The 27,297-nt window shown below is 42.6% G+C and overlaps 1 protein-coding gene across 1 annotated transcript; it reads right to left on the minus strand.

The window, feature by feature from the left end:
* Positions 1 to 1,569: 1,569 nt before the first annotated feature.
* On the minus strand, positions 1,570 to 27,297 carry LOC137588334 (heparan sulfate glucosamine 3-O-sulfotransferase 3A1-like). Its single transcript, XM_068305356.1, has 2 exons — positions 26,551 to 27,297; positions 1,570 to 2,519 (listed from the first exon to the last, which is right to left on the minus strand). Exons 1-2 carry the CDS (start codon positions 27,075 to 27,077, stop codon positions 1,898 to 1,900), a joined length of 1,149 nt encoding a protein of 382 aa, XP_068161457.1. The 5' UTR covers positions 27,078 to 27,297; the 3' UTR covers positions 1,570 to 1,897.

Genomic DNA, 27,297 nt, shown 5'->3' on the forward strand with positions numbered 1-27,297 from the left:
TATTGGTTCATATTTTAATTATAGTGTAATCAGTATTAATTTAATTTGTCCATACAAGGTCTTGTTAACATGCTAACTGATTTTACTCCAGATCTGGTTTTCCATGACTCTGTATGCACACTTTTTTTCAAGGTGGGCTCACTGCTATAAAAAATACCACAAAATGTATAGAAGTCGATGTCAATAACATTATCGTATACCATGTTTTATTCAAGGAGTGCCTTAAAAACCCTGACGACTTGTAGAAAACAGCAGTCAGAAGGAACACAGTTAGATTGGTAACATAACACCCCCAAAATCTACAGATATTAATTCCCCAGTGATGCTCACGACTAAAAATACTGTTGATTTTGGCTTTTCAGGCACATCTGCTTTCAGAGCGTGGCTCACAACACAAGTGGAAAGACTTGAAGCACAAACCAGCCGTTCAAAGTGACCCTGGACACGCGTTGCCCCGAGGCAGAGGGAGGCCAGTGACATCAAGTGTATTCAGTTCACACGGAGGCATGTTGAGGAAATTTGAGTCACAGTTGAGGAAGAGGTCTTTGGAGGTCTTCTTCCTCCAGCAAGTTTGCCTTTGAGTGCAATCTTTGCCGGGACCTTGATGGGTTGATGAGCCCTGAATTAACAAACTCACAGCTCTGCAACCGAGAACAAAGACAAGTCAAAGTCAAATAGCAAATATGTATTAGAGTGGACCTGAAATTAAAATAAAGATAAAATGGTTTTAGTGTTCAGTACAAAACAAACAAAATTCTAAAGTCACGGGGATCAGGATTATAAGAGCAAATAGTCACGCAGAAGTTATTCAAAATACGTACTTACTGGTTGAATAATTCTTGAATAAATACATTTAAAAAATATTCATATATTTTTCTTTTCATATTCTTTTTTTTGCTAGAAAATGTTAAATCTCAAAAGCAGCTATGAATATTTAAAATATGATATTAAATCGCTCAGTGAGCATTTTGATCAGAAGCCCTGGCAACAAGGCGATTCCATTCATCTTCCTAATGAAGCACTGCAGACGGTATTGGTTAACAGCCAAGGACTTTAAAATAAAAAGAATTCTTCAGACGGTGCTTGGAAATATGAAGTAGATGCTTCAAAAAAAATCTATATGCTTTTCCAAAATATCTCCATGATTGTACATTAGAGGCAATGCAGAGGATGAAAAATTTAACAGTGAAATATTGCATATCTGTAAGAGCCACATATTGCTTATGGTTAGTACTGAGGAGGTAATGGGAACACTGTCTGGGGATAAAAAAAGTAAGATTCTGAGAATGAAGTTCCATTTACTGGAAGAAAAAGTTGTAATATTTCAAAAACAGAATCACAACCATAGAAAACTTTTTTGCAAAACTTCTTGATAGTTTTAGAATGACACTAATCTTAAAATGTAAAACTATAACTTTATTTTTTTTTTTTAGAAAAAAAAATCTCTATTTAAAGAACTTGTTTTTATACTGTTTAGGTCGAATGTATCCTACGGTGTTGTATAAAAATATAACAGTTGAACATTTGAAACAAGCATCAAAAATGATAAGTAATGTCATTTATTGTGATTATATTATTATATTATTGTGATATTAATGATAAAAGGTTAAATGGGGAGTAGAACCACTATAAGGTCACAATGGATGTTTTGCCCTTGCCTAACTTTCCTTCACAGAAATATTTTGCTTTGTTTGCTTTAAATGTAGTTTGTATTTTTTGCAAATTCTTTGACACAATATATTTTTAAAAATTAGCACTATTTTTATAATATGATATTCTTGTTATATTATGTACAATGTTTAGGGAAATATTACAACTTGATTCTCAGAATCTTGTTTCTCTAGGTACTCCAATGCAGTGTTTCTCTTAGACCTCAGTCTCACAGAAACAAACACATTCATTCCTCCCAGCCAAAGAATCGTCCCGTCATCTGGTAGAACTTCATGTTGAAGGGCCTGTAGAAGTCCCGTAGCCTCTGCACCACCTCGGGGTCAATGTTCGGATGGGTCCGCCCTTTGGTTTTACCCAGGCAGTGAGGTTTGCTGCTGCCCTCTGCCTTCTTGAGGCACGGGAAACCCTTAGTTTGGTTGAAGTAGAAGTGTTTGTCTGTGATGATCCTCTTAAGGCCCAGAAAGTCCTGCACCCGACCCAGCTCTCCGGCCGGATCGCTGATGAGGCGCTCGCCGCTCACGAACAGGATCTGGCCCATGGGGAAGTACTGCAGCCAGTTGTCCAGGTGCTTGGCGTAGATGCCGATCTGGATGGCGCTCCACGAGGTGTCAATCAGCCCTGTAGTCCTGTTTTTGAAGGTGAGGCTCTCGAAAGAGGGAATGTCAGGCTTCTTAGACAGTGTCTGTGTGTAATCTGAGATAGCCCTGGTGACCGGGTCCCTCACGACCACGATGAGCTTTGTGTCCCTGGACATGGCGGAGATTCTGGCCGGAGCCTCTCTGGTCACGAAGTAGCTGGGGGTTTTCTCCATGGTGATCTGGCCCTCCAGGGTCTTAGGCATCAAGTCCCTAGGAGGAGAAAATTAGAAAAAGGAGGGGAAAAGGAAGTGATATATTTGTTTGACCTCAACTCCTGACTGAATCACACAGTGCAACTGTCACAGTTGTATAACCGCTCTAATTACAATAAACACTACAACTGGATGAAGTCAGGCTATGTCATCAAAACCTTTCAATCCAATCAATCAAGAATAACACTGGAAGCTGTTTGTAGTGGAGTATTTATTTGATCTCTATCAGGTCTCTTTTCGTCCGTGCCAAGAAGAGTGACCAAATGTTGATTTGCAGGTTTGGCGCCGTGCTATATGCCATTCACGAGGCGAAAGTATGCAGATGCTGCGAGTGTTTCTTAATGCAGCCTGAGGGCTTGTGAAATCAAGAAGGAGACTCCCCCGGGTCCATTTGAAAGAAAGTATTCTTCACACCAACATGGAGGGAGAAGACAAATACCAATCTCTATACCCAGACTATGATAGTCCCAGATATGAAAAATTCATACTTGAGCCAAAAGGCTCACTCAGCATAATTGATCAGCTCCACTTTCCTCAGCAAATAGCGGTCGGCTATCACAAAAATATTCCAGGATTGCAGTTTTCCTCTTCTTGTTTCCCTTCATTCTGTTCTTGCAGAATGAAACCCTGGAGATTAAGTATATTTTAAATGTCACCAGCAAAGTTCAACCAGACCCAACATGGAGTTTGGCTAAAAAAATCTTCCCTGCATGATTTTGAGTCCTTTCCACCACAAACTCATAAAAGGGATGAAGGAGCAAGCTAATCCATTTGGCCATGCCGCCCTTCTTCTTCAACTTCCTTCTACCCAGCTGCCTTCAGGACAGTGACCTCAAGCAAAGCGGGTAAAAGCAGCACATGAATGATTAACGCGTCCTTCCCTCTGCCATTTAGAGCCTCAGCAGAATACAGCTTTAAAATTCACCAAAGTACAGAATGCAGGCGTCAATTATTTATCTGCTTGCTGGTACTGCTTAGAGTGAGGGTTGGCGCTGACAAAGTGGCCCAGTCTTTTCCCGAGGTAGACACACTTTGCTTTCTGTGACAGAGGCCTTAAATGAAAGAGTTCCTCTCTAATTTCTGAAGAGTGCACTTCAATTTGTTGTTTTCATGACCGACAAGCAGTGGCAAGCACATGTGTGGTCAAATCGGAGCTTTTCCCCTCTTGCTGCGTATCTTTTTCTTGTGAGGTTCTCTGGTTTTATCCCTCGTGGAAAGACGCCAGTAAACAACTATGCTCCGTTTCACAATCACTGAATGAAACGAGACAAAGGACATCTATATCTCTGCCGAGGATGTGCTTTACACGAAGAGAGAGGATTCCTACAAGACATCAAGCTGTCATGATCAATTCAAATGAACTTTCACAATTTGTGATTGCCTTCCAGGATCCCTTTTTCTGATTCGGTACCCCCCTTGTCGGCATTCATGAATAACAACATGGAAATTGCCAACCAAAAGGGGTCTTTGCCATTTGATCAAACATTAATGGTAACTGTAGTATCAAACAAGCAATAATGTCTTGTTGAGAGGAGAGGATATTATCTATTCCTTGGGTATTTCTGCACTTCAATCTTGTAAAGGACGGATTCCTGATGAAATTCCAAATGATTCAGTGGATCAGTTGATGAGCGCTCTGAAAAATTTAAGATGTAAGTTTCAAGATAAAAAAATAAAAGTGTGTCAGAGGACGAATCCCAAACAGAAGTGACAGCACAACAGTGTTTCTGTTGGTTGATGCATGTTTTAAAAAAAGAAAGCTTCCGGTTGTGCTCAGCGTAGGAAGTGAAATAGATCTAAAAGCCATGAGTCAATACCTTGAGGCCAATGTCAAAACAAGAAGTGGCTGAGTATCCCGAGTGGATGTTCTCCAGGTCAGCGCAAGTGGGACTCGCAGGAAGTGGTCGATAAGGGTAAGAGTGGCAACACGGATGCACTGATGTCTCGACATACACCAGCTACATTGACCATGGCCTGACCTCCAGAGTCAGCTCAGTGTCTGCGACTTGTCCCATAGCTGTGTAAAGTGGAACGTGGACAAGGATGCTTTCCTCTCACATTAGCTCCACCTCATCGCCCCAAGAGTCCAGACTGAGGAAGTATAATGGTGCTTTAAAACAACCCCGGTGGCTTCTGGGACCACGATGGCTACTATACGCTGACAGACCAATAATAAAGAACACAGACTAATTACTGGGAAATGTGTGATCTAAGATGCTGGCTTGCAGGTAGTCTTCCTGAGCGTGTTCTTAACTTTGCTGGCTACTTGCTGATATGGAAACAACTAGACCTCGGCAACAACCCCTTAGCGGAACCACAACTTTATGATGCATAAGAGAACAGCGTTGTTTAATGAAAAAGAAATGAGCTTGTACTGAAAGAAGCATCCATATTTGATGGTGTGTGTCGAACTTATTCTGTGGTTGATGTACTCACATCAGTAGCGTGCTGGTGCAAGGGGATTTGCAATGTCTGTGAGGTATGTGGTATAAGGGTCATATATGGAGGCCTGTATATGAAGGTCATAAAGCATTTGTCTCTTCAGGTTGATATAAATGTTTTAGTTATTGGAAGGATATGTACAGGTTCATCTCTGGAGTGCTGATATATGAAACTGGTCAAAGCGTGTTATTACAGATGATCAAGATTATGCTTTGCTCATGATGGACTGTTTAATTCTTTAGTTGGGTCCTTCATCACTTCATGACTGCTGACAATTTATTCTGGAAAGTCAGGTGTGTGTTACACTAAAGCAAAGAGCAGATTCAAGAGGGATTCATTCATTTCAAACTTGTAGTCTTAAAATTAAAAATAAGGCTTAATCATTACAGGTCTTTTTTTTCAACATATGCTCTAACTCCCCTAAAGACCTGCAAGCAAATTTTGATAATTTAAAGTGTTTTACTCCTATTTAATATAAACATATTAATGGATGGTGAAAAATTTCCATCAGAAATTCAAAGAAGCCATTACGTCATGACTTTAAAATTCGCCCAGCAATCAGTGCTCATAGAGTATAGCTTGATGTGGCGCAGTAGCTGAAATGGTTAAAGCATCTGTCTTGTAAACAGATCAAATACCCAGTAGTGTCTGAATTAATCACAGGATCACATTACCATTTCAAACATGTTTCTGAAAATAATGCTCGTTCTTTTCTGTTGATAACCCAATGATTTAAGTGCCGCTTGTATAAAACTGTGCATTACATATTCTCCTTTAGGTATTAGTCAGTTGGTTTTACAGTACATGAACCACACTGGAGTATTTCTTTCCATTCAACAGAAGCATGTCGGGCTTTCAAATGAAACTTTATTAGGAGGGTAGGTGATGTAAGGGATGACAAACCATCCAAGTGCTTAATATTTATTGCAGTTCCAGATTTGGCTTTGATGTCTTCATCGTGCTGCTAAAATACGACTCCCTGAGCTCGGCGAAGCACGAAACACAGGCGGCACAGGGTCCAATGGAATTAAGAAACACAGCGAGTGAACTCTGCCCTCCACCTTAAATCAAATTCACTGCCTTGGCTTTTGTTAAAATGCTAAAGAAAACCACAAAATTAAAAAAAAATAAAGCCCAAACAAAACAAACAAAAAAATCGGAGGACTAAGAAGTTTAGAGCATAATAATTCTGTTCATGACAGAACAACATATGTCATAGTTGTACGTCATTCCCTTCATATGGAACAAACTAGCAGGGGAAGTGTGCCAGGACTCACTCAGGCAGCTCTATTCCCCATTAAAAAAAGAAAGAAATCCAGTGCAGTACGTCACTCAATGCATCCTTTGTGGGCTTGTCTATAAAGCAACCACTTTGGAATAAAGGCCCCGATGCTTCGCTGCTTTCGTTTCCCCCAACTAAACGAACTTCAGCCCGCGAACTAATTCAGCTGTGTCCTCACATACGGGCTGTGACTCATGTCTGCATGTTGGATGAATGCTAAAAAGGTCTGACTGTGCCATGAGGTCTTATTTACTGTAAATCAGGTGCATGTATAATGTGACGACTTGACACCGTAATTACAGAGGGACAAAAAAAAAAAAACCCCAACAAGTGATCAGCTTGTGAACCGGCCATTCCCTGACGTTATCCCGGACCTTTTCAGGATTGGTCTTGGATATGAGCCAATGTCTGTCAGTTGACAGGAGTTGTAAAGACATACAAGCAAGTGGGCATGAGTGCTGTCCACCCCCCCCCCCCGCACCCCCCCACCAGGCTTTGATTCATTTTTCCTCATCTTGCAGGGAGCCCTGGCAGACATAACCGCACTCCCACAGCGCTCCCCTGCCACCGACACCAGATAATAATCTTGTAATTGGCTCAATATTTCTGCTGTTTGCTGGCAAGGCAAAGGCCACCGCTGCTCCTGGTGGCTTGGACTCACCAGATTATTTTCCAGGTCAATGGATGCTAGCGGAGGTCAGGGAGAAAGGAGGCAATGGATAAGGGGGGATGGGTGATTTAGAGTAATGGCTGTTATGTGGTGAGAGGAAAGCCAACAAGACATCGGCACTGATGCACATAGAGTCAATGTTAAATCTTAGTGTCTAGAACTACTCTGCAAATCCCTTAGAAATAGTAAAGAATGAAAAAAAAAGTATGTTCTGTACAATCTCTAATTCACCTCCCCTTAGTATTAATCCCGTGTTTTTTGAGGCCAGCAATGGGCAGCGCTGCCATGGCTGAGATGGTGACGTCGTCATCCAACTATTTAAAGGTCAGGGATTACAGGTGTGAGGCCTCGGTTCTGGAAATCATCTATTTTATAAACCTGACGGTCTCAGCTCAACCCACCTGACCTTCTTTCCCCACCGGACTCTCCTCCAATATGAATTCACAGGATTAGAGGCAATTGAATGGAACAGCATGTTTGTAGTTATCTAATTGGAGGATTTCATGTGTATCAAACATTGAGATCAGCTGCCGGTGGTGTAAGAGTAGAGAACGGAAAAACATAACTGATTCTGACCGACTTCTGACTTTCCTTTGGTTCATATGAGCTAAACAGTGGATTCAAATTATTAATGTCAGGCATAACATCTGAAAATAATCTTTTGTTACTAAAGCAGTTTATATGCAGCCCCAGTCATTGTATTAACCCGACAAGATCTTGCTTGAAATCAATTGCGATGACGAAGTTAGTGGGAAAAAAATAAATACACAGGGCTGTGCTTTGTTAAGAATACAAAATGCAGTTCTTTTATTAATGACACAAAAGCAATTTCTCAAGCAATTTGCCCTTTGAGTTCAGGAGAAATTATAAAAGATGGGCTCTTGGAATTAAAGACTGAAATCAGAGCAGTACGTGGGAACCGTAGGGTGTAGGAAGCAATTTTGAGAGACATACAATTACAAGATAAGAGAATAGTCTATTCTTGGAAAACAACATGGGAGGACATAGTCTGCCGTCTTCCGCTGGGAAATGGCTCGATTTTGATAAAGAGTAAGAAGGGGAAAGAGAGAATGCTTCACGGCACCTGGGACATGCAAAAAAAGCAATGTCACTGGATGAAAAACTTTAATACGACAGCTTTTTAAATCACAGGAAACTCAGCAGTTGCGTCTCCAATTAGATAAAAAGGATGTGTGCAGGTGGTCCTGTTTGGAAATGAGATTTTACAGTGTCATTGATAAAAGTTTTAAAAGACAACAAGCAGGAAACTTTTAAGATGACGAAGAGCTGCATAGACCTACAAGTTATGTCGCCTCTGCATTAGACTTTAATTTTTAAGTTGGTTAAAGAATTTTTTTCCACTGTTTTGTTCTTTTTTAAAGTATAAACAAACATTAGCGACTCATAAATTATTTCTGTCCAGACAAATAATCAGACATCTGTTATGTGCTGCTTGGTTAAAATGATTCCATATGGATTAGAATAATATTGTATAATAAACTGTAATAATTCATTTTTAATGAAGTCCTGTAGAAATACATCACCGGGCATTGAGTTTTCTTCCCTTATAACAACAGCCATGGACTTTGGTAAAACATTTATAGAGTTAGCTTTGCAAGATGTTCTTATAAATTTATCAGCAGTGTTTTTAACAGAATCTTTTTTTTCCCCCTTTCTCTCAGTGCTTGAGTACAAGTCTCCGGTTTGTTATGAAAGGGGAAAAAATAAGCTTTATCTTTATGGGCGCTTGGTTGTGAATTATTCACCCTCACCAACTGAGGTAGGAGGCTGGGAGGATGCCTGGTGGACGAGAGTGATGGGGGAGCAGACAGAGACGGCTCGGAAATAGAAGCTTAGATAAAAAATAGTCCACGTCTAACTGGTATTTTATATGATAACATGTCCATATACTGTATATGTTGCTCGAAAGTAGTTCTATATTCTGCATTCCAAAAGAAACCTAAGGGCATGTTTTAAGTTGTTAAGATTGACATGTGAAGGACAAACATAGTTTATGTAGTTTTACATATCTCCATATTAATAATAGTATATTAACAGTCTATAACTAGAATTTTCTCATGCTTAAATAGTGGTTTATGTTATTTTAACTCTGACTCCTTATCAGCATGTCTGACTTAAGAGATAAATGTGAGTATAATCATCAAACATGATGGGTATGAGAAACAAAACATTCATTTTAACACCTTTAAGCTTTTTGTAAAAAAGTCACTCTTCGATCTAAGATAGTGACTGAAAATTAATTTCAATGGCAGACGTAAAATGCAGTGAGAGTAACATGAATGATTTGGAAGTGTCTGAAAGGACCCACCGAAACTGATGCTGTTTTTCATCTGGTGATACATTTTCCATTAAACCTAATTACTATAAAAACCTAACCACTAACTATAACCCACAAACTGTAGCTCTGCAATATATCTAATGTCAACACATTGGGTATACGTCTTTGAGTGGATTCTCAGACCGGCGCTCACATTACTTTTTCATATTTCTCTGACCCACTTGTTCAGAGTTACATGGAGTTTGAGACGGAGCAGGAGGAGACGATACTTCAGTGGGATCAGCTTTGCTAACAGCTCAAAGCTATTTTCTTTTTCCAGCCAAGTCAGTTTTTTTGGGTCTCAACAGCTTGTGGGAGATAAGACACTTAAACTTGAGTTAATACCAAAGCTCATTTTCAAGGTATTGTGCTTCTTGAATGTTCACTAATATACTGAAAGTGTCTTCATTAGGTCTTTCTATAGCCCTCCTTATCCCCTCTCTATAGTTTCTGCTACTGAAATAATCTGAGGAGGGGGAAAAAGTCACAGAGAACCACTTGCCTAAAACGGAAACCATTTCTGTGGGGGTTTAAATCTTGCTTTTAAGGCTGATTTGAATGCAAGAAATAAAAAAATATAAAAAACCCTGTGTCAAATGCAAAAGGAGCAAAATCGAACGTGAATTTTTGCTCAGTGCCAAATGGAAAGCTTTGACTGGAAGTCTCCACGATAATTATCCACGACAAAAGGGCTAGGGCTTTTGTCTTTGGGACGCGATGATTGCAAGCTGCTGTAACGTTCAATATAAACATTTCAGTCTGCTGAAAATCCCACATATATTATGCTAAAAAAAATATAAAAAAAATATAACTTGCTGTCATAAATCCTACTTTTGTGACTCAGCTGCTGCTCTGGCTGTTGAGTGTAGCAACTCAATTATAAGAGCTCAGACATATAAAAGCTTTTGATTGAAGAAATATAAAAGCTAAAGTCTGATAACTAAAGCCCAGCTTCAAACAAACTGATGGGCTGGCAGAAAAAACAATCCTTTCCGCCTCCTGTCTTTGTCGACCGGGAGACGCTGCCGTCAACATTCCTCCCCGGCTCAAAGAGGCGATATTGATTTCACCGATGGACACGGAAACCGTCTGACATTTTTCTGCTTTTATTGGGGTGAAAACGTTCAGCCTGTTGTTTGCGCTTGTATCTTCGATCGAGGTCCAACTCCTTAAGGACATGATGTTCTTTATAGAGGTTTTCTTCCATCATCCTCTGAACGAACAGGAAGCTGGCCGATAAACTCTTTTACCCGGTCCTTCCTCTGCGATCTTGGAGATGGTTTATTAACAGGCTTGTAATATTGGACATAAAGCTTTCATTGTATTGTCAGTGCAGGAAAACACGAGCAGACTGACTTAGAGGATCAGTTTAATGTATCTTCTTATCGAGGATTGATCTATGAATGTATTCTTGCTTTAGAAAATACACATTCTTGGTCAATATTTTCATTTTCAAGTTATTACAAACTCAAAAAATCAACTATTTTCAGCTCCGTTTAATCGTGAGCAGTTGTTGCTGCACGTGTTTTCCATTACGCCGTAAGAGGGTAAAGCAGTAGGACTCGCTGTGGGTTGTGTTACTGCTCGACAAGCATCCATCATGGAGTTCCTGCAAAAATTATTGAATTAGCATCACGGTTACCTATAGGGAAGAACATTAAGGAAGTCGTCCCTGTTGTGTATCGTTTAAAATAAAGACAAAGCTGTCAACTGTTTTACTTTGTCAGCAAATCCTACAGAATGTAAACCCAAAAAAGGTCTTCTGACATCCTCATGCTGTCGGTATCACATGGCCTCAAACTCATTGGTTCTTACTGAAGATGTAAATCTTTAGAACTAATTATAACCTCACAAATGTGGCAAAAGAGCCTCAGCATTTTCGCTGCAATGTGCGGCGGCTGCTGTTTTATAACTTCCATTTTTATCTGCTTTAATCTAAAAATTATTCCTCAATCCCACAACAGTTATAAGCACGCTGCCATCCTGACGATACTGTAGCGGTGAAAACTTTAGTGTTCCCAACACATACAATTAAAGTAGGAAGTTGACAGGTTGAAAGTCTTCTGGAGCACTTCTGAGAGCTCCGTCTGCAAATCGCCTGGGATTTTTTAAAATAGCACAACTTCTGAAAAGAAGTCGTTGTCCTGTTCAGATGCAAGAATATAGAAGAGCCAAAATTAGTCCGAGCCAAGGGTTCTAAAGTAGACGAGACGGAACATCTTGTCGCTGAGAAGTAACGACGTTTAACTCTCAGACACAATGACTGCATTCACATCGAGTCTCGTGGGATCGCGACAGGATAATCTATAGGTGATATTTCTTTCTAGAGTAACACAAACTCTTTCATTACTGTTCTCGAGCAAATGCCGAACAGCTGATTATCTATATTGTCGTTGTTGTGTCTTCTCTTCAGTTAGTTCCGATGACAACCATCCAACGATCTGGTCTAGTACCGTATGCAAGTGGAAAAGAGAGTTATTGGTTTGAGATTTGTGCCCATCAACCTGATTTCCATTACAGTCTTTACTGTCTTTTAGTATTTTGCCTCACAAAAAAGGCAAAAAGGCAGCGAAGCACCATTTCTGTATAAAATTCAACAACTGCGACTTTGTGGAGACTAAAAGTAGGCAGATAATTTAGAGTAAAAAATTAACAAGACAGCAAAGCGATGCTAAACATATGAAATACTTACAAATCCTGAGTTCAACTTCCTGCTAAAAGAATGGTCGGAACACAGTATACCAGATTTGGGGATAGCAGAGAGTCGAAAAGGTTGGAGGGCAATATCGGGGAGTGTAAAAGTGATTACGCCGTCTCCATGCTCTCTTCCTCTCCGCCTTCTACCTTTTCCTATTTCATTTTCTCCGTCCTCCCTCCCTCCATCCATCCATTCACTCCCAGACTTGGAATACAAAGCGGCTGGCACCCTCGCATTGCTTTCCTCATCTTTGTGCCAAGCCGCTGCAAAGCACTCCGGCAAGCTCGCGCCCTCCCGCCACCACGGAAGAAAAAAGAGAGGGGCAGAGATTAGCGTGAACGCTGCCTCTCATGACTTCTTTTGACACGAAGTCATGACGAACATGTTGACTCATTCTCCTGATCGTAGCGCCGGAGAGACGCAGATGTAGGAAGGTGAAGATAATATTTCGTTTTTGGTATCTAGGAGCTTTAATTCTCCAAAAATAACCAGCTTGGTAATAATGAGGCACCAGAATGATTTCTGTTCACCCGGTGCAAGCTGACTGCAGTTAGGGAAAGCAGGCAAAGGTGGCGCCGGGGTTAAAGACATGGTCGACTGCGTGATTTCCATTTACTCGTGCATTATCCATTTCATAAATAACTCTGGGAAAATGTAGATTCCTGCAGCTTGTTTGTGTGGAGGCAGCAGCGCCATGCATAATGAACAGGTGATGCTGAGGTGTGCGAGGCCGTGGCGCCATCGGCAACAGTTGCTAGAGCTCGCTAGTGACTGTAAGGAGCGCCAAACAAGGTGGGGCAGGATGGAGACCAGGTTGTCGCTGAGAGAAAAGGTGAATAATTACCCACCGCGGAATGTCACAGGGGCTAAAATGACACGGGATGGCTAAACGGAGCCAGTGGTTGCCTGGGGCTGGGCTGTGACCCAGAATCCAACAGACCCCCAGTGAGAGAGACCGGAGAGGCCCCAATTCTGGCTGAGCCAAACTGGCTGCGAAACAGGAAGGCAGCTCGTCTTCCTCCAGCCGGACTGCAGAGCGGTAACCCCATCTGGGAAACCGGAAGACAATATGAAGTGTAACGGGGAGCGGCGTCAACGTGCTAATGTTTTAGCCTGTCAGCCTTACGCCAGCGAAGATGGATGGTTTGTGAAATAGATGGTAATTACAGGGCAGAACCTCATTGTCGGGGTTAGGACAATGCTTATAGTGTAGCAGAGGTTTCTATTCTTCCCTTGCCAACAAAGAAAAAGGAGCTACTGAAACTAGAGAGGGAAATCCAGCACAGAAACAAACCAACAAAGAAAATGATGTTGAGTTTTAGGCTTTGGTATTTTTTATTTTGTCTTGGGGATTTGATTTTATCGTGTTCTCAAGTAAATAACACACATCAGAGAACCGTAATTTGAGATATTCTAATACAAGCAAACCTTGGTTTTCGAACGCTTTAGACATCAAACAGATTGGAATTCAACCAAAAAATTCGGAATTTTTTTTGTCTTAGAAGTCAAACAAAAGCTTTTTTTATGCCACCAAGTGCGAGAAAGGGCAAGAAAAGTCGAGAGAAAACGTGACGGTAATGTGCTTTTTATTTTAACTTCATGTATTCAATAATTTTTCACTTAATTTGCGTTCCATTGCCTACAGTTACGAGTTACGGTACCGTAAACATCTGTCCAAATTACGACAGTAACTCATACCTTAGGCTAACCTGATTACGTCGTTGTTTTTCTTTCTTATGTTTGCTTCTTTTTTTTTTTACATTTCTTTGATATGTTTCATTTCTGTACAATTTGATGTATAAATGACATCATGAAATAACATATTATTTTGAAAAAAGGTAGTTTTCTAGCATCTTGGAACGGATTAAGACCATTTACATTATTTGTAATGGGAAAAATGTATTTGGAATTCGAACAAATCGCTAATCGAACAGCCTTCAGGAATGAATTGTGGTCTGAAAACCGAGGTTATGTTATTCTAGGAGTTTTAACTACTTCAGTGATGAATTTGATGCCACATTTTAAAACTTCACCTCTAAAGGTTTGGCCTGAGCTTAAAGGTTGACCAAAAGTCTCTTTCAGTTTGAAACATCCAACTATTTGCTCGCATCACTCAAACAACCAGCGATGAAATTCTCACCAAAGGCTGTCTGATCACTAACCCCGCATCACAACCTTCTCTTGTGTGAGCAGGGGATTACATGTAGGCAGTTACCCCCCACCATGCTGCCACAGCGATGGTAAATGGGGTGTTCAAGGAGGGGGGAGGGGAGGCGGTCTTCATGATTCATGCTATCAATCAAGGGGATATTTTTCAGTATTTCACGTTGATGTAATCGTCCTAAAAACACATTAACATTGAGGGAGTGCTCCACAGAGAGATAATGGCTGGATATTTGTGCTGTTATTGAGTCAGACTCTGCCAGCCTTGAATGACAAATGCACCTTCCATCCAGAGGAGAGGCGGTGGCATGAATAAATACAACGGCATCCAAATTACAATTAGAAAATAAATAAATAGAGTGTAAAGACAATGAGGAGGAGGGGCCGGGCGTGCACCATCGTTCAGGGGAACACATTTACTGGAGAAAAAGAAGCAAAGGAAAATGAAAAGAATATTAGTGCCATTCATATTCATGACAGTTGAATGGGTGGGGGTGGGGGGGGGCATTATGAAGCACTCTCAATCACATTTGCATTTACATTACGCCATCTGTAATGCGATAGGAAGCCTATGGAATAAATGGCGGCGAAGAAAAAAACAGTGTTTCATAATATGGAGCGTTGGTTGAAAGCAACGGATGCCGACGGTTGAACGAGCGTGTAATCTTACGAGAGTGCGGCGTGCAAAACTGTGGTGTGTCCAGAGTCTCAACGTTGGTGTTTGTAAGTTCACCTTGAGACTCCAGAGACCTCTTCTTAGGAGCCACTTTTTTCTGCTATTATGTGCACCCAAGGGTTCATCGGGGAGCGCTGGGAACGTGCGCTGGCACTCAATCGCCACAAGTAAAAGCTATATGTGTGCAGAAGGGGGCGTGGGGGGGGGGGATCCTGTCCTGCTGGATTCATGTCGACCCCCGTTTAGGAGCAGGTCGGATTCAAGAAAGAAAAACACTGGAGCAGAAACGGGGCGGCGACTGCTCAGCTGAGTGGAAAATAATATGATGTAACAAATAGCGTGTCGGGATCATGCATGAGCGTAGACACACGTGTGAGTTTTGGCGGTTAGCCCCCCCCCCCCACGCATTTTACGTTAAGGCTCCTCCATTAGTGTTAGCAACTTCTCAGGTTGACGTTCGCAATAGCAAAACAAAGCAAACCGTCATCGAGGGCCGCCGCAGTCGAGATTTTCCGAATATATGAGCCTAATTACACTCAGTTGTTTCATAAGGGGGGGGTCATAAATCAATGCTGGTGGTGAATCTCCAACAACAAAATCAATATAGTCGCGTCTCAATGGCTGTAATGAGGATCAGGTCGAAGGCGAGGATTTGAAATCCGTCACGTATCGACTCTTGCCAGCGAGCTGAAGCTCAGTAAGGCGTGAAACGCATGTTAAATCGGACATGTTAATTGAAACAAAACGGGCGTTTCGACATGTTTAATGTCGACTTCGAACAAGAGTCACAGCGAAATGGCGCAGCAACATTTTGCCGTGATTAATAGAGTAATAATTAAAACTGTTTTCTCGCTACTGTCTGCTGTGATGAGGAGCGGTTATTAATGACTCCAGTGCAAGGACGACGGAGACTCCGTGGCGAGGAGCGTGAATCTGAACGTGCAGGAGCCAACATGTAAATCAGTGGAGGCCCTGAACTCCCATTTGTGTTAATCAAACTTCTCTAAATTGTTTGTATAATGAAATTATAGCAGTCAGGGAGGCCCGGGGGACATCAATTAAGCAGATAAGCAAATGAAAATAAATCACTTTTTATCAAATGTGCGGCCGCCCGGCTGTGTGTCCGGTAAACACGGGAAAAACAGGAAGTGATTTTGTGCAGAGATTTGAGGGCCCATAAATCCCAGCGACCAGCAATCAAGATGAGCTGATCTGAAGCATGGGAACGCGCGAGAGGACAGAAAAAATCACTGACTATATACTCTTGTTTTTGTTTGTATTTTTGAGTTATTGTAAATTTTTTACAAAGTTATTGCACAACTAGAGTTAATTTTGATTTCTTTCTTGGCTCATTGTCAAAATTTTAGATCTAAATTTGGTTCTGTTTGAGTTTTTTACAAATAGGTTCCCGAAGGTCCCGAGATTTATTGAAATTTATTTTAAACACTTAAGTTTATTTCAAAGGACCCATCTTATAGTTTGAGACATGATCTATGGTAAATTTAAAAAGTGATTGTTTATATGTGCAAAAACTGACCAGCCAAAACAGAACATCGTGCTCTATTACAGAGAAATGCGTCTGACTCAAAAACGATGTTTTAAAAAATAGGCAATGGTGAAATAATTTGATTTGGGCCATAGTAATGGAAAAAAACCAAACAAAACTAACTGGAATTGAGTCACGTCAGTCTGGTAATGTGAGCGTTGCTAATGATGTCACTCCCTGTCGGTTTCCTGCCGTCACACTGAGCTTCATCACAAGCTTTACTTTCTATTTGTGTTGCAGAGAAACGTGTTCAGCGAGCCGTGAGTCTTAGAATGGACTTTTTTTTTCCCCAGGTACGACTCGACTTTAACTTTCACTTTCTCGCTTGCTTGCCGTAACTTGCATCATTCAACGTCCAACACTCACGCGTGCATGCGAGTGTCATGCTTCCTCCAGGCGGGTGGGAGCCATGTGGCAGACGTGTGCAGATACTGGAACATGTTTCCAATGTTAAGGGGAAAAAATATCAAAAGAAAAATTCTTTTTCATTTGGAAATATGAATAGAACTAGAATTTCAATGTTAGGGCCCGGATGCTCTTCCTCAACATTCAAAATTCAGCGTTCAAGGATTTCTGTGATGCATAGAACTGAAATAATAATTCTCATTGGTTTTCATTACAGTCCTTTGTCTACATTTGGTCTCATTTTAGTATTTTAAACACTCAAATGAAAAACCTTAAATGAGATATAATGAACTTACAAAGGAATTACAAGCAGCGTCAGTATTTAAATGGGAACTATTTGCTAAAAGCTTTAACGCCGGTGTTATTACCATGTTATTACCATGATGGGAAAAATAAAAACAGAATGAGTACGAAACACGAGACGAATATGTTGGATTCTTGCATTACAGTGAAGTGTGTGTGTGTGTGTGTGTGCGTGTGTGTGCGTGTGTGTGCGTGAGTGTGGTGGGGGGTTTTGCAGAGGGGAGGGCCACATGGGAGACCCACAATGAGTCAAGGCAGTGCCATTAATGGATGTGATCACAGCTTCCTGGTGAATAATGCAGCCCTGCTAATTGGCCGGGTTAATAATTGATAGGGGCGTGTTTGAGGAGGCGGCGGAGGGGGGTCCGGTGGCTACGGAGCATAAAGCCGTCTTGTTAGAGGAGACTTTGAACGCTACATGTTGTGCATCTGGCCGTGTTATTTGTCGGCTCAAAAACAAGGAGCTTCCTCCTATCGATGCCGCTACTGTCGGGGAGGATGTGACTGCGTGAGACGAAGATATCAAAATAAACAATCAAACCCTGACAACATAATGACATAATGGAGCTCCGGCCCCCGACCACACGTTTGACGGTTAAAATGACCCTTCATCCAAACTGACCCACAGCTAGCCAGCTGGGTAAATAATTTTTTTTTTTAAAAAGGACTGTCAAAAATGTAAAATGAAAAATAAAGTCTAGCTCTGGAATGGAACAAAAGGAGTAGGCGTGGCTAAAGAATGAGAAAAAGGAAGGTCTGGGTAATAGATTTTAAACTTCACGCATCCGGTGTTTTTGCTGACGTCTAATTTCCAGAGAACGCATAAAACCAGGACATGAAGGAGTCCCATCTTCCCCTCTCTTAGGGTCCATCATGCTCATTTAAGTAACAATAGGATCGATAGTGTGTTCAAAGAGTTTCTGCTATAGATGCTAAACTGAAAGACAATGGCTTGGTTCCATTAGAGGGGACAATGCAGCTCATAGCTGAGTTCATTTGATGAGAGCTGTGAAGAAAGTCGTGGCGTGAAGCGGAGAAAGCTCTGGTTTGAAATTTAAACCATCTTTTGGTTGGTTCTGGGAAGTTTTGGAAAACTGTTTCTTTCTGGCTGACTCAGATGAGAGGTTTGGTTCGACTCTCTTAGGTCCATAAATTTATTCTCAGGTAATAATTAAAATTTCGTTCAGGAAATTTCATTACCTACGGACAGAGGCTAGCGGCTTCCCGACTTCCTGTCTTTTCACGCTCCGCCATGATAACCATCTGCTGGCAGTAGATCCATATTTAACAGACAGATGTTAGTCGCGGTATGGATCTGCTCATTTTATTATCGGCAAGAAAGATAATGAGTGTATTTCGCTAAATGAATTGACATTTCCTTCACAGATGATTACATAACCTTATTGCAGGTACGCGTCTTTTAAACGGCAGCGGAAAAAAAAAAAAAGCTCCTCGCTGGTTTTTTTTTTTTTTTCGCGTCCGTAATTACCTGGCTGTGATTCATCTCTCACTCCTCTCATAATGGCCCATCACTGAAGCAAATCTGCTCCCTGCTCCTCTGATTACCATGCAAATGCTCATCTTTAGGAGGCAGAATCCTGCTGTAAAAAAAAAAAAAAAAAAAAAAAAGAATCCCTTTTTTTTCGTGCGACTCCTGAGAAGTGCGCACGGCGTTTCCTGGTTCTATTAGGTGGACATGTTCCTCTGACAGCAATATCCCTCCTGTCTAATGCACGGTCAGACCTAGTTACAGCAGCAATTACTGGTGTTCAGGTTAAGATTAATTGAATTACTGGATGGCTTCCTTGCACTCCTCTGTGGGCATATCAATCACTTCCTGTGGGCGATGCGGACCCTTTATCACCCTCTTCCATCTTTATGTAAGAAGACGCAGTCTATGCTGTTGCGCTCCATCTATCAATAAACTGGTCCGGGGTGGCAAACTCATTTTCTAACACATTCTTCTCTTTAATCAAGCCGTCTGACATTTTGGGAAGGTTGGAAGCGAGGGTTACTATAAGTTGTGGAGGTTTTTAAAAAAAAAAAAAAAAACGTAGAGCAGCTGGACGCGTGATGAACGATAAAATAGACGCAGGAGTCCGTTTTGATTGATAATTTGTATCTCGCTATTACAGCAGTATGAATGGTCCTTTTGTTTTCGATGTAACCTCTCCATCTTCAGACACAATAGACTGTAAAGCGTTTGTTTGAACAGCTGGATTTCCAGTTGAGGAACCAGGTAGCTTTTCAAAACCGCGGCGGATCTGCAGCGCTCCCGTTTGAAAGAAGCAGCTCTCAAAGCAGATTAAATGCCACTCTGTCATCCTCTCTCCATTCACCACCTCCATTATTAGCTATTTTAAAAATTGTGCAGGATTTCTGGTCGTGGTCTATAGTACTGCCAAACCCTAATCTTCACAATGTTTTATTTCCTTCATCGCTACCATGCGACTCTTTGTTCGCCATCTAGCAAGGAATATAGAGAATAAGCTGGATGTAAAAGTGTTGAAAGCTCAAGAAATCACATGTGAATGAAATAATGTGTTGGTCTCTTTGTGGACCGTGCCAAAAAAATGCCAATCCTTCGTTTCACGCACACACACACGAGCTTAGCGACAGTATAATTCTTTGTTTTGTATGGAGACAGGTTGGGCAGTCAAACAGAGGTTGTGCCTGGGGTGCCGTCTGGTGTAGCCTCTTCCCACGTCTGTAGTTTGGCCTCTGCCAAGGCGACTGGCAGCGGCCATACCCCGATGGAGCAAGAAAAAAGAGCATTTGGTGCCATCCTATCACCACACAGGCAGCTGCAGATAGCGCACATGGCAAGACTGTCAGCGTCCATGCCTTTAAGCGCACAGGCAGGGAGGGAAAAACAACGTTTGGCCAGGGAGCTTCAAAAAGACCCTTGAAAATATTGGAAGATTTTCCCGCTGAGTGAACGGAAGTAAAGGGTTGGAAAGACGAACCTTCAAACTTCCTGGAGTAGTAAATATTCAAATGTCTTTTTTCTAATCGGGAGGTATTGAAAAACAGGACGGAGATGTGTTCCCAAATGAATATATGGAAAAGGTATTTCAAGGAAAAGTTGGAACGGAAAACGGAGAACCCAAGAGGAGAGGGCTTCCTTCTTTTTATTGGTTCCCAGGCTTTTCCACAGCTTTGGTTCTCGCTCTCTTTCTGTCTGTCTCTGTCTAATTCTCTCTGGTGGAAAATATGGAGGACTCCCTGTCCTGTGATAAAGCTGTTGCCTGTGAGATGGGAAAGAGAGATCCATCACACAGAGGCATTGGTTTTTCCTGCCAATCCACACTACTGAGGGCTGAGACGTGTACACACTCCATCCATTTACCAAGCTCTCCTGATCCCAAATAACATAGGTTTGGCTGCACATTCCTAACTCGCTCTGGCAAATCCTCTGAAAATGTTGATATGCATGAATTCTGGAGGTTGTTTTGCGGTTTGTTTCGTTCGCCTCTGCGAAAAGAGCTGAAACGGGGGTAGTCCAAAGCTCCCCCGACTCGCCAGTGCCAAATGATAGGGTTACAGTCTCTCTTTGTTTGTGCAAGGATAACACTTAACTTCCATCAACTTTGGGTTGCCAAGACGAAGAAAAAATAAAACTTAGAGGAACAGAAAAAAAATGCAAACATCATTCCTTTTCTTTCTTTTTTTTTATTTTTTATTCCAGTCACATTTCTTGTAAAGTTCCTGAGGGCAAAACTACTGTAATTTCAAAAAACATTACCTGGCATGTTTCCATGGAGTTCAAGGGAAATAAACATCACTGACATTCACCGGCATTTCTTGAAAACCACTAAACTTGTAAAGGGCTCCAGGTACACCGGCGGAGAAAAAAAACACAAAAAAAACCGGAACGTTGAGCTACAGAGCCGAAAAGGTCAAACATCTCAACTTCAGAAACAATAAAACGATATAAAGGATTATGGAGCATTCTAGCTTTACACAGAGATATATATATATTTATGTTTGCACAGTCAGGAACAATAAAAAAAAGCAACCTCGAGTACTCCTTTTGAAATATGAATCCCAGAATAAATGCTTCATATTGTAAGGGGCTAATACCTCATAAAAAAAGACCGACAGCTGCTAAGCTGAGTGGGTCTGAGATACGACGGGGTCAAACAGGTTGCTGACTAGTGTACACACAAACCCAAAAGTGAATAAACAACAAGATCCTAGAAACAATGTAACCCGACCTTAAAGTTGCCGTCCCATTTGCTGGCATCGTGAACTCCGATGGAGGGTACGTTCGGTCCGGGATCAATCGCGTTTCTGATCCCCGAGGCTGGAAATGTTTTGCGTGAAAGCGACCGGTTAGCCTCATTCAGTCTCGCTGGGTCTCAAGAAGCCGACAAACAAAACGGCTCTTATTTTTGGTGTGTCAGGTGAGCAGATCAGGTGTGAGCGTCTGGTGGAGACCCAGGTGGTGTCTGCGGTGTGCACCACCCCCACCCCCCCACACACACACCTGCTGCCTGTCCTCACTCACCCACTGGGGGCAGATTCCCAGGATGCCAGAGGGCAGCTGCTGACAGGCCCTACTTTGGATAGTCCTCTTGCTTGTATTTACCTCCCCTACATGGGGCCTGCTAGGGTCAGCTGCTAAGGGCACGCAAAGATGTCAGTGGGGGGTGGCGGAGGTCAAGGAGTTGGCAATGGGGGGGGGGGGGCGACAGGCATGGGTGGGTTGCATGCTTCCGCCGGGAGTCGAGCGTCCCGGTTTTACAATTATACTTCCCGATAATCACTTTCACAATCCGAAGGCGGCTCGGGGGTCGTGCTGGGGAGGTCCGCGGCGATCACGTTCCATGTGCCCCCCCCGCGACCCCAACCGTGACCTCTCCGCCCAACCCCCGCCAGTCCTGCCTACCACACCTGGCATCCGCAAACCTGTCCGGAAATTAGCACTGCGCTCCTCGCAACCAGGCCACACACACACACACACACACACACACACACACACACACACACACACACACACACACACACACACACACACACATTCAAAAGCTCTCTTGACATGCTTTTTTCATGTCACTTTTTGAGGCTAGCATCAAAACCCATTTCTAGGGACCGTTAAGAATTTTCTTCACTTCTGCTTGATGTTTTTCCAACCTGATGTCAAAACAGGGTAAATCAATCAGGGGATCAATTAGAGGAAATGGGTTAAATCTGTTAAAAATCTCAACTGCACCTCAGAGAAATGCTTAAACACATGGCTGCGCTCAAAGCTGCGCTAAAGACACCGCAGAGACACGTTTTTAAGGGTTTGTACGCAACAGACACACAAAGCCCAGCGAAGGAATATCGTGTAATATAAATCCGGATAGCCGAGCAAAGATATGTTGGAGTCGGAGTTCAGATCGTTGGGGAGGGAGCGGGTGGAGAAGATTGAACTGTACTAAACACATCGGCCGGATTTAAAACTGAAGATCATGTTGTTCTTTTACTCTTGGTTGGGATGCATCCAGGGGCAACAGTCCACAAGAAGTCCTCCCATGAGTGTGAACCATTGGTATAGACACACACACACACACACACACACACACACACACACACACACACACACGGAGGTCTTGTTCCTGCTAGTGTGTGGTTTTGTCATGACAACCTGATGCACAATAAACATCATCACAGACATGCCGCCACTCGTCCCGTTCGCTTTACAGATATCCAAATGTGTTTCTGGGTCTTTTACACTCCTGGAAGCTCCAGTGAAGCACCGACTACTTTTTATGAGACGCACAACTCCAAAGCTCTTCAGTAAATTCTTCGGCGCTAACATCAAGCCTCTCCCTTCTGGAGTGGTGTCATCCTTTCCACTGGTCCTCGAGAGCTCCCGGCGCTCCAAGTGAAGCGTAGCAGGAAGCGGCGAATGAGGCCGGAGTTTAAACTCTGCCACCCGATCGAACACAGCCGACCTACGGGGATGTCAAAAGTTGGGACTTGTTTCAAACGCAGAGAGCTCTTCCTCATCAGCCCTTGATAACTTTATTTTCTATTCTTCTTCTTTTATTTAAATTGTGTGGAAAAAATGCAAACGATAATGAAGCTTTCATGGAACGTAATCCCACAGGCACACGCTATCATTATTGTAATTATTATACACACTTATATGTTTGTTTGTTCTTGACTTGCAGAAAAAAAATTCATGTACATTTCTGTATAAATTCACACTCGAAGTCGTCTCCCAAGCCAAACGCCATACGGAGTAGAAATATGGAATGAATCAGCGCTGCTTTCTAACACAAATAAGCACTCAGTCGCTGCTTTTATGATTACGGTTCTTCTGGAACATCCTTTCAAATGAGGCCAGCTTCATAAGGAGGGAAACCCCTGCTTTAATGTGATTTTCTGCGAGCTGAGCACGCTCTTCATTTGCTTTCTTGTGGCTTTAAGTTTTGGATACGCGAAGGAAAAACACTGAAGGAGGAGCTGAAGCGGATAAAATAACCGAGGCCTCTTCTGGGATGACACAGCTGTAAGTCTCGGGCGGCGTTGTGTCGTCTCCTACGCCGCACTGCGACTGTTTGCATCGAGATAACCTTGCGTGTGGCGCGGCTAGGGGTGCAATGCCCTGGCGTTTAGCAGGCCACACGTGTTTTTGTGAAGGGTAATTAACCCATTAAAAGGAGCTGGTGAAGGCTAATCCAACCGGTCCGCAGACATCAAACAGGAACTGCAGCTGGGTCCAGAAAGGGGAAAGCTGGGTGATCAGTAACCCAAGTAGGCCAAAGACATAACACTGACTAGTCTACCGCATGGGACTGTGCTGCAAGATCAGTGTTTGTGACTGACCTCCTTGTTCGCCTTGAGTGTCTATTTCCACAACAAACGTCCAAATGGTTGTCTGCGATTGTGCGGATACACCGCTGAGAAATGTGTAGTGAAATGTAACACTGACCGACCCGGGAGATCGGCTCGGTGTTGGTTTCCAGTTTAACAAAAGACCTGAAGTCCACAGAGAAGGAAAAAGTGCATGAAATTCAACGATGTTAAAATGCAGAAAACTCAGTTTATCTTTTCCAGCCGAAAGTAAATCACCTCCAAAAGTCTTGGTTTCAAGTCGGGAACATGATTGTAATAAACGCAGGATTCATCTGAAGATTTGGAATCTTTTTGGACACATAAAGTTTAAAGCTAGCAATAATTCATGTCGGTGACAGCCATGCAACCTTTATCCCCTTAAATAAATTACACATTTTTTTTACATCATGGCTTTTGGGTGTGTGACTTTTTGAAAGCAGTTTATGGAAATTCCCACAACAAGCCAGACGAGCGTAATTCCGAGAGAGAAAGAGAGAGCTGGAAAATGAGGCTGGAGATGTTGCCACGTCACATTAAAGGCTTAGAGGTGTTAAAAAAAAAAGAAAAGAAAAGTATGTTCCATGCATTCCCATAGAGACAGGGACGAGTGATTCATGCCGAAGCCCTGACAATAAACAAAGGGTCGCCTTAGATGGGGGCCTTTTTGCGTTTTTCTGCATTCACTGCTGCTAATGAAAGGAATCACATACTTCAAGCAAATTAGACACAGCGATTAGTCACAGAAGAGCTGGCCTTGTTTTCACAAATACCAAATTCCTTTTTGTTGTTGTTGTTGTTGTTTTTTTTAAAGGGTTAAAATTGCTGAGTATTTTCGGACGCCGCTTCTCGCCTCCACTCGTTAAATTTGAAACCTAAAGCTCGAAATCCGCAAAGAAGACTTTGCAATAACTACAATAAGTCTCAGGCGCAGAGACTGTGGCCGTTTTGATAAGAGACTGGCTAACTTTACTGATGCAATCACATTGATTCATTAGCTTTAACACATTTAATGAGCTCAAAATAAAAACCCCAAAACACCTAAATGTGACCTGGAGCTAAATGGACGCGACCCAATCAAAAGCTTCCGCCAGCTATCAACAGGAAGACTCTCAAACTTCCAGGAGAGCTGACAAGATGAGCCTGGGCAGAACGGGCCACGCTGTTGTTGTAACAGTTATTTATTCCTCTTTTCAACTCAAGGGTCCTTCTGTTTAAAATGGGCAGCATTAAGGGGAACCGGCACTACGGTCCGTCCTCGGAGGCACGGTCCAAATTCCAGGGAATCTTGGCAACTCCTTGGGATAGATGGGACCCTCATGGATATAAAACCCCACAATGGATGAATAGGTAAACAGAAGGGTGTGAAAGAGTGATGGGGAAAAGAGAATGTTCACTCTCAGAGAGGCACAAAGAGGGAGGTGTGTTAGTGGGAGATGGGACAGAGCCAGAGCTTTTTTTTTTCTTCTTTTTTTTTTGAGGGGGAGGTGGGGATTGGGGAGTGAGTGAGATGGATCTGGAGGGAGTTGTCGGTAAGGGAGAGTAAAAGTTTTGTCTCCAGGCTTTTAGAGGGTGCTATGTGCAGCGTTAACTCAATCAAAAGGTGAATTATACCTCCTGAGACACTCAGGTAACCTTTCATTACGGCCCTAATCCGTCTTAATAACAGAGCTGCAATGCCGGCAATGCCCCATTAGACAGAGAACCACTGAGAGAGAACGCCATTATTCCCCACAGGCCCAGTAAATGTGAACACATACACACACACACACACACATACACACACAGTTTGACAGACGAAATCAATCACAAATCTGACTGGAGGAGGCAAACAGCAGTGGAGACATTGAGGAGGTAAATGTGTGTTTATGTGGGATCAAAGTTTCACTGGCGTCACGCACGACCGAACCAAGAACAGTCAGACTGAAAGTGGCTAAAAAAGCTTGTTTTCAAAGTTGTTATTTTAAAACCTCACTTATTGTATTTATTAAAATTGTATTAAAAGTTTATTGAAGTGTTTTGGATTGACTTTTTTTTAATTTATGGTGAGAGGCACCGTAAAGAATAAGATACCAATAAAGATTCTCACAGCAATTTTGATTTGCTTCTCAGATTGTTCAATAAAGCAGATTAAATTTAAAAAAAATAAACTGATGAGTTTAACGCTTTAACAGACAAACCGTTTTTGAATTATAAACACTTTATATACTCCTTATTTCCCAACATGATGAAAGTATAAACCGACATCCCACTAAGTTTTCTGGCCAAAGTTAAAAGAAGTCAGCCTTGAAATGTGCAACCAAAATGAGCTCCTGATAACATCTAATGAAAGCAAACCCAGAGCAGCGCAATGAATCAACAGGCTTCTTCATCCGGCAGCAATTAAGTTACTGGTATAAAAGTTGTTATATAAAGATTTATGAGCCGTAATCTCTGTCAGTGATGTAGCAGTAGACAAAATGATAAGTTGGATAAACACAATCCATCATTAGAGCAAATTTATAATGATAATAATAAACGGGAGTCAAGCCTAGATTCCAAAGGGGGGGATGATGTCATTAATATTATCGGTTTGATAGTGAATAAACATTTACGTAAAAGATTTATGTCGCTAAAAAAAGGAGTTTAAATGAGGGTTTTTTCATATTTTTATTCCTCCAAGCAGACTGAAATATACTCACCTGTACCACTCCAGCCCGCTCTCGTAGTTGCGGTCGAAGAAGTGCGGCTCCGCTCCCACGGCTCTGATGTCGGGATGAACCCGGAGAAACTCCAGCAGAGCCCGGGTCCCTCCTTTCTTCACCCCGATGATGAGAGCCTGGGGCAGCTTCTTGCTCCCTTCCCCGAGCGGACTCACTTTACCTGCGAAGCGCGGCGACACTTTCCCGGACGCGACTACATCCGGAGGCGGCAAGATAAAAACCGACTCCCGCGACGCGCGCACATCCTCCGGTATCCGGGAGGATGAGCGACCGGGGGGCTCCGGGCTCCACTCGTACACCAGCCTTTTAGTCCTCTGCGACCTCCAACCCTCGAAGATCCCCGCTGCCCGGCTGTGGGGCGCCTTGACCGGGGAGGAGGTGATGGAGCGGCCGGTGAGGCAGTGCAGGAGGAAGAGAGAGGTGAGGAGGGCGCACAGCATGACCGCCGCCTGCTTGACGACGCCGCGGGCCGGGGGGTCCAGTTTACTGACGCGGCTAATAGCCATCCCTGGGTGGTCGGTTCAGGAGCCACGGCCATCCTAGGCGCGCATCGCTGAATCTTCTTGCCATAGAGAAAACCGAGTCCTCATCCACCTGTCTCCTCCAAAAAAAAAAAAAAAAAAAGTGTCAAAAAATACCTGCCGCGCCCCCCCCCCCAGGTGAGGAAGCCCAAACTGGCCCAGAACAGCAGCGCGCCGCGCCGTTTGCGTGTTGCGCTCAGGTGAT

Source organism: Antennarius striatus, chromosome 21 (assembly GCF_040054535.1).
Source record: "Antennarius striatus isolate MH-2024 chromosome 21, ASM4005453v1, whole genome shotgun sequence".
Classification (NCBI taxonomy): domain Eukaryota; kingdom Metazoa; phylum Chordata; class Actinopteri; order Lophiiformes; family Antennariidae; genus Antennarius; species Antennarius striatus.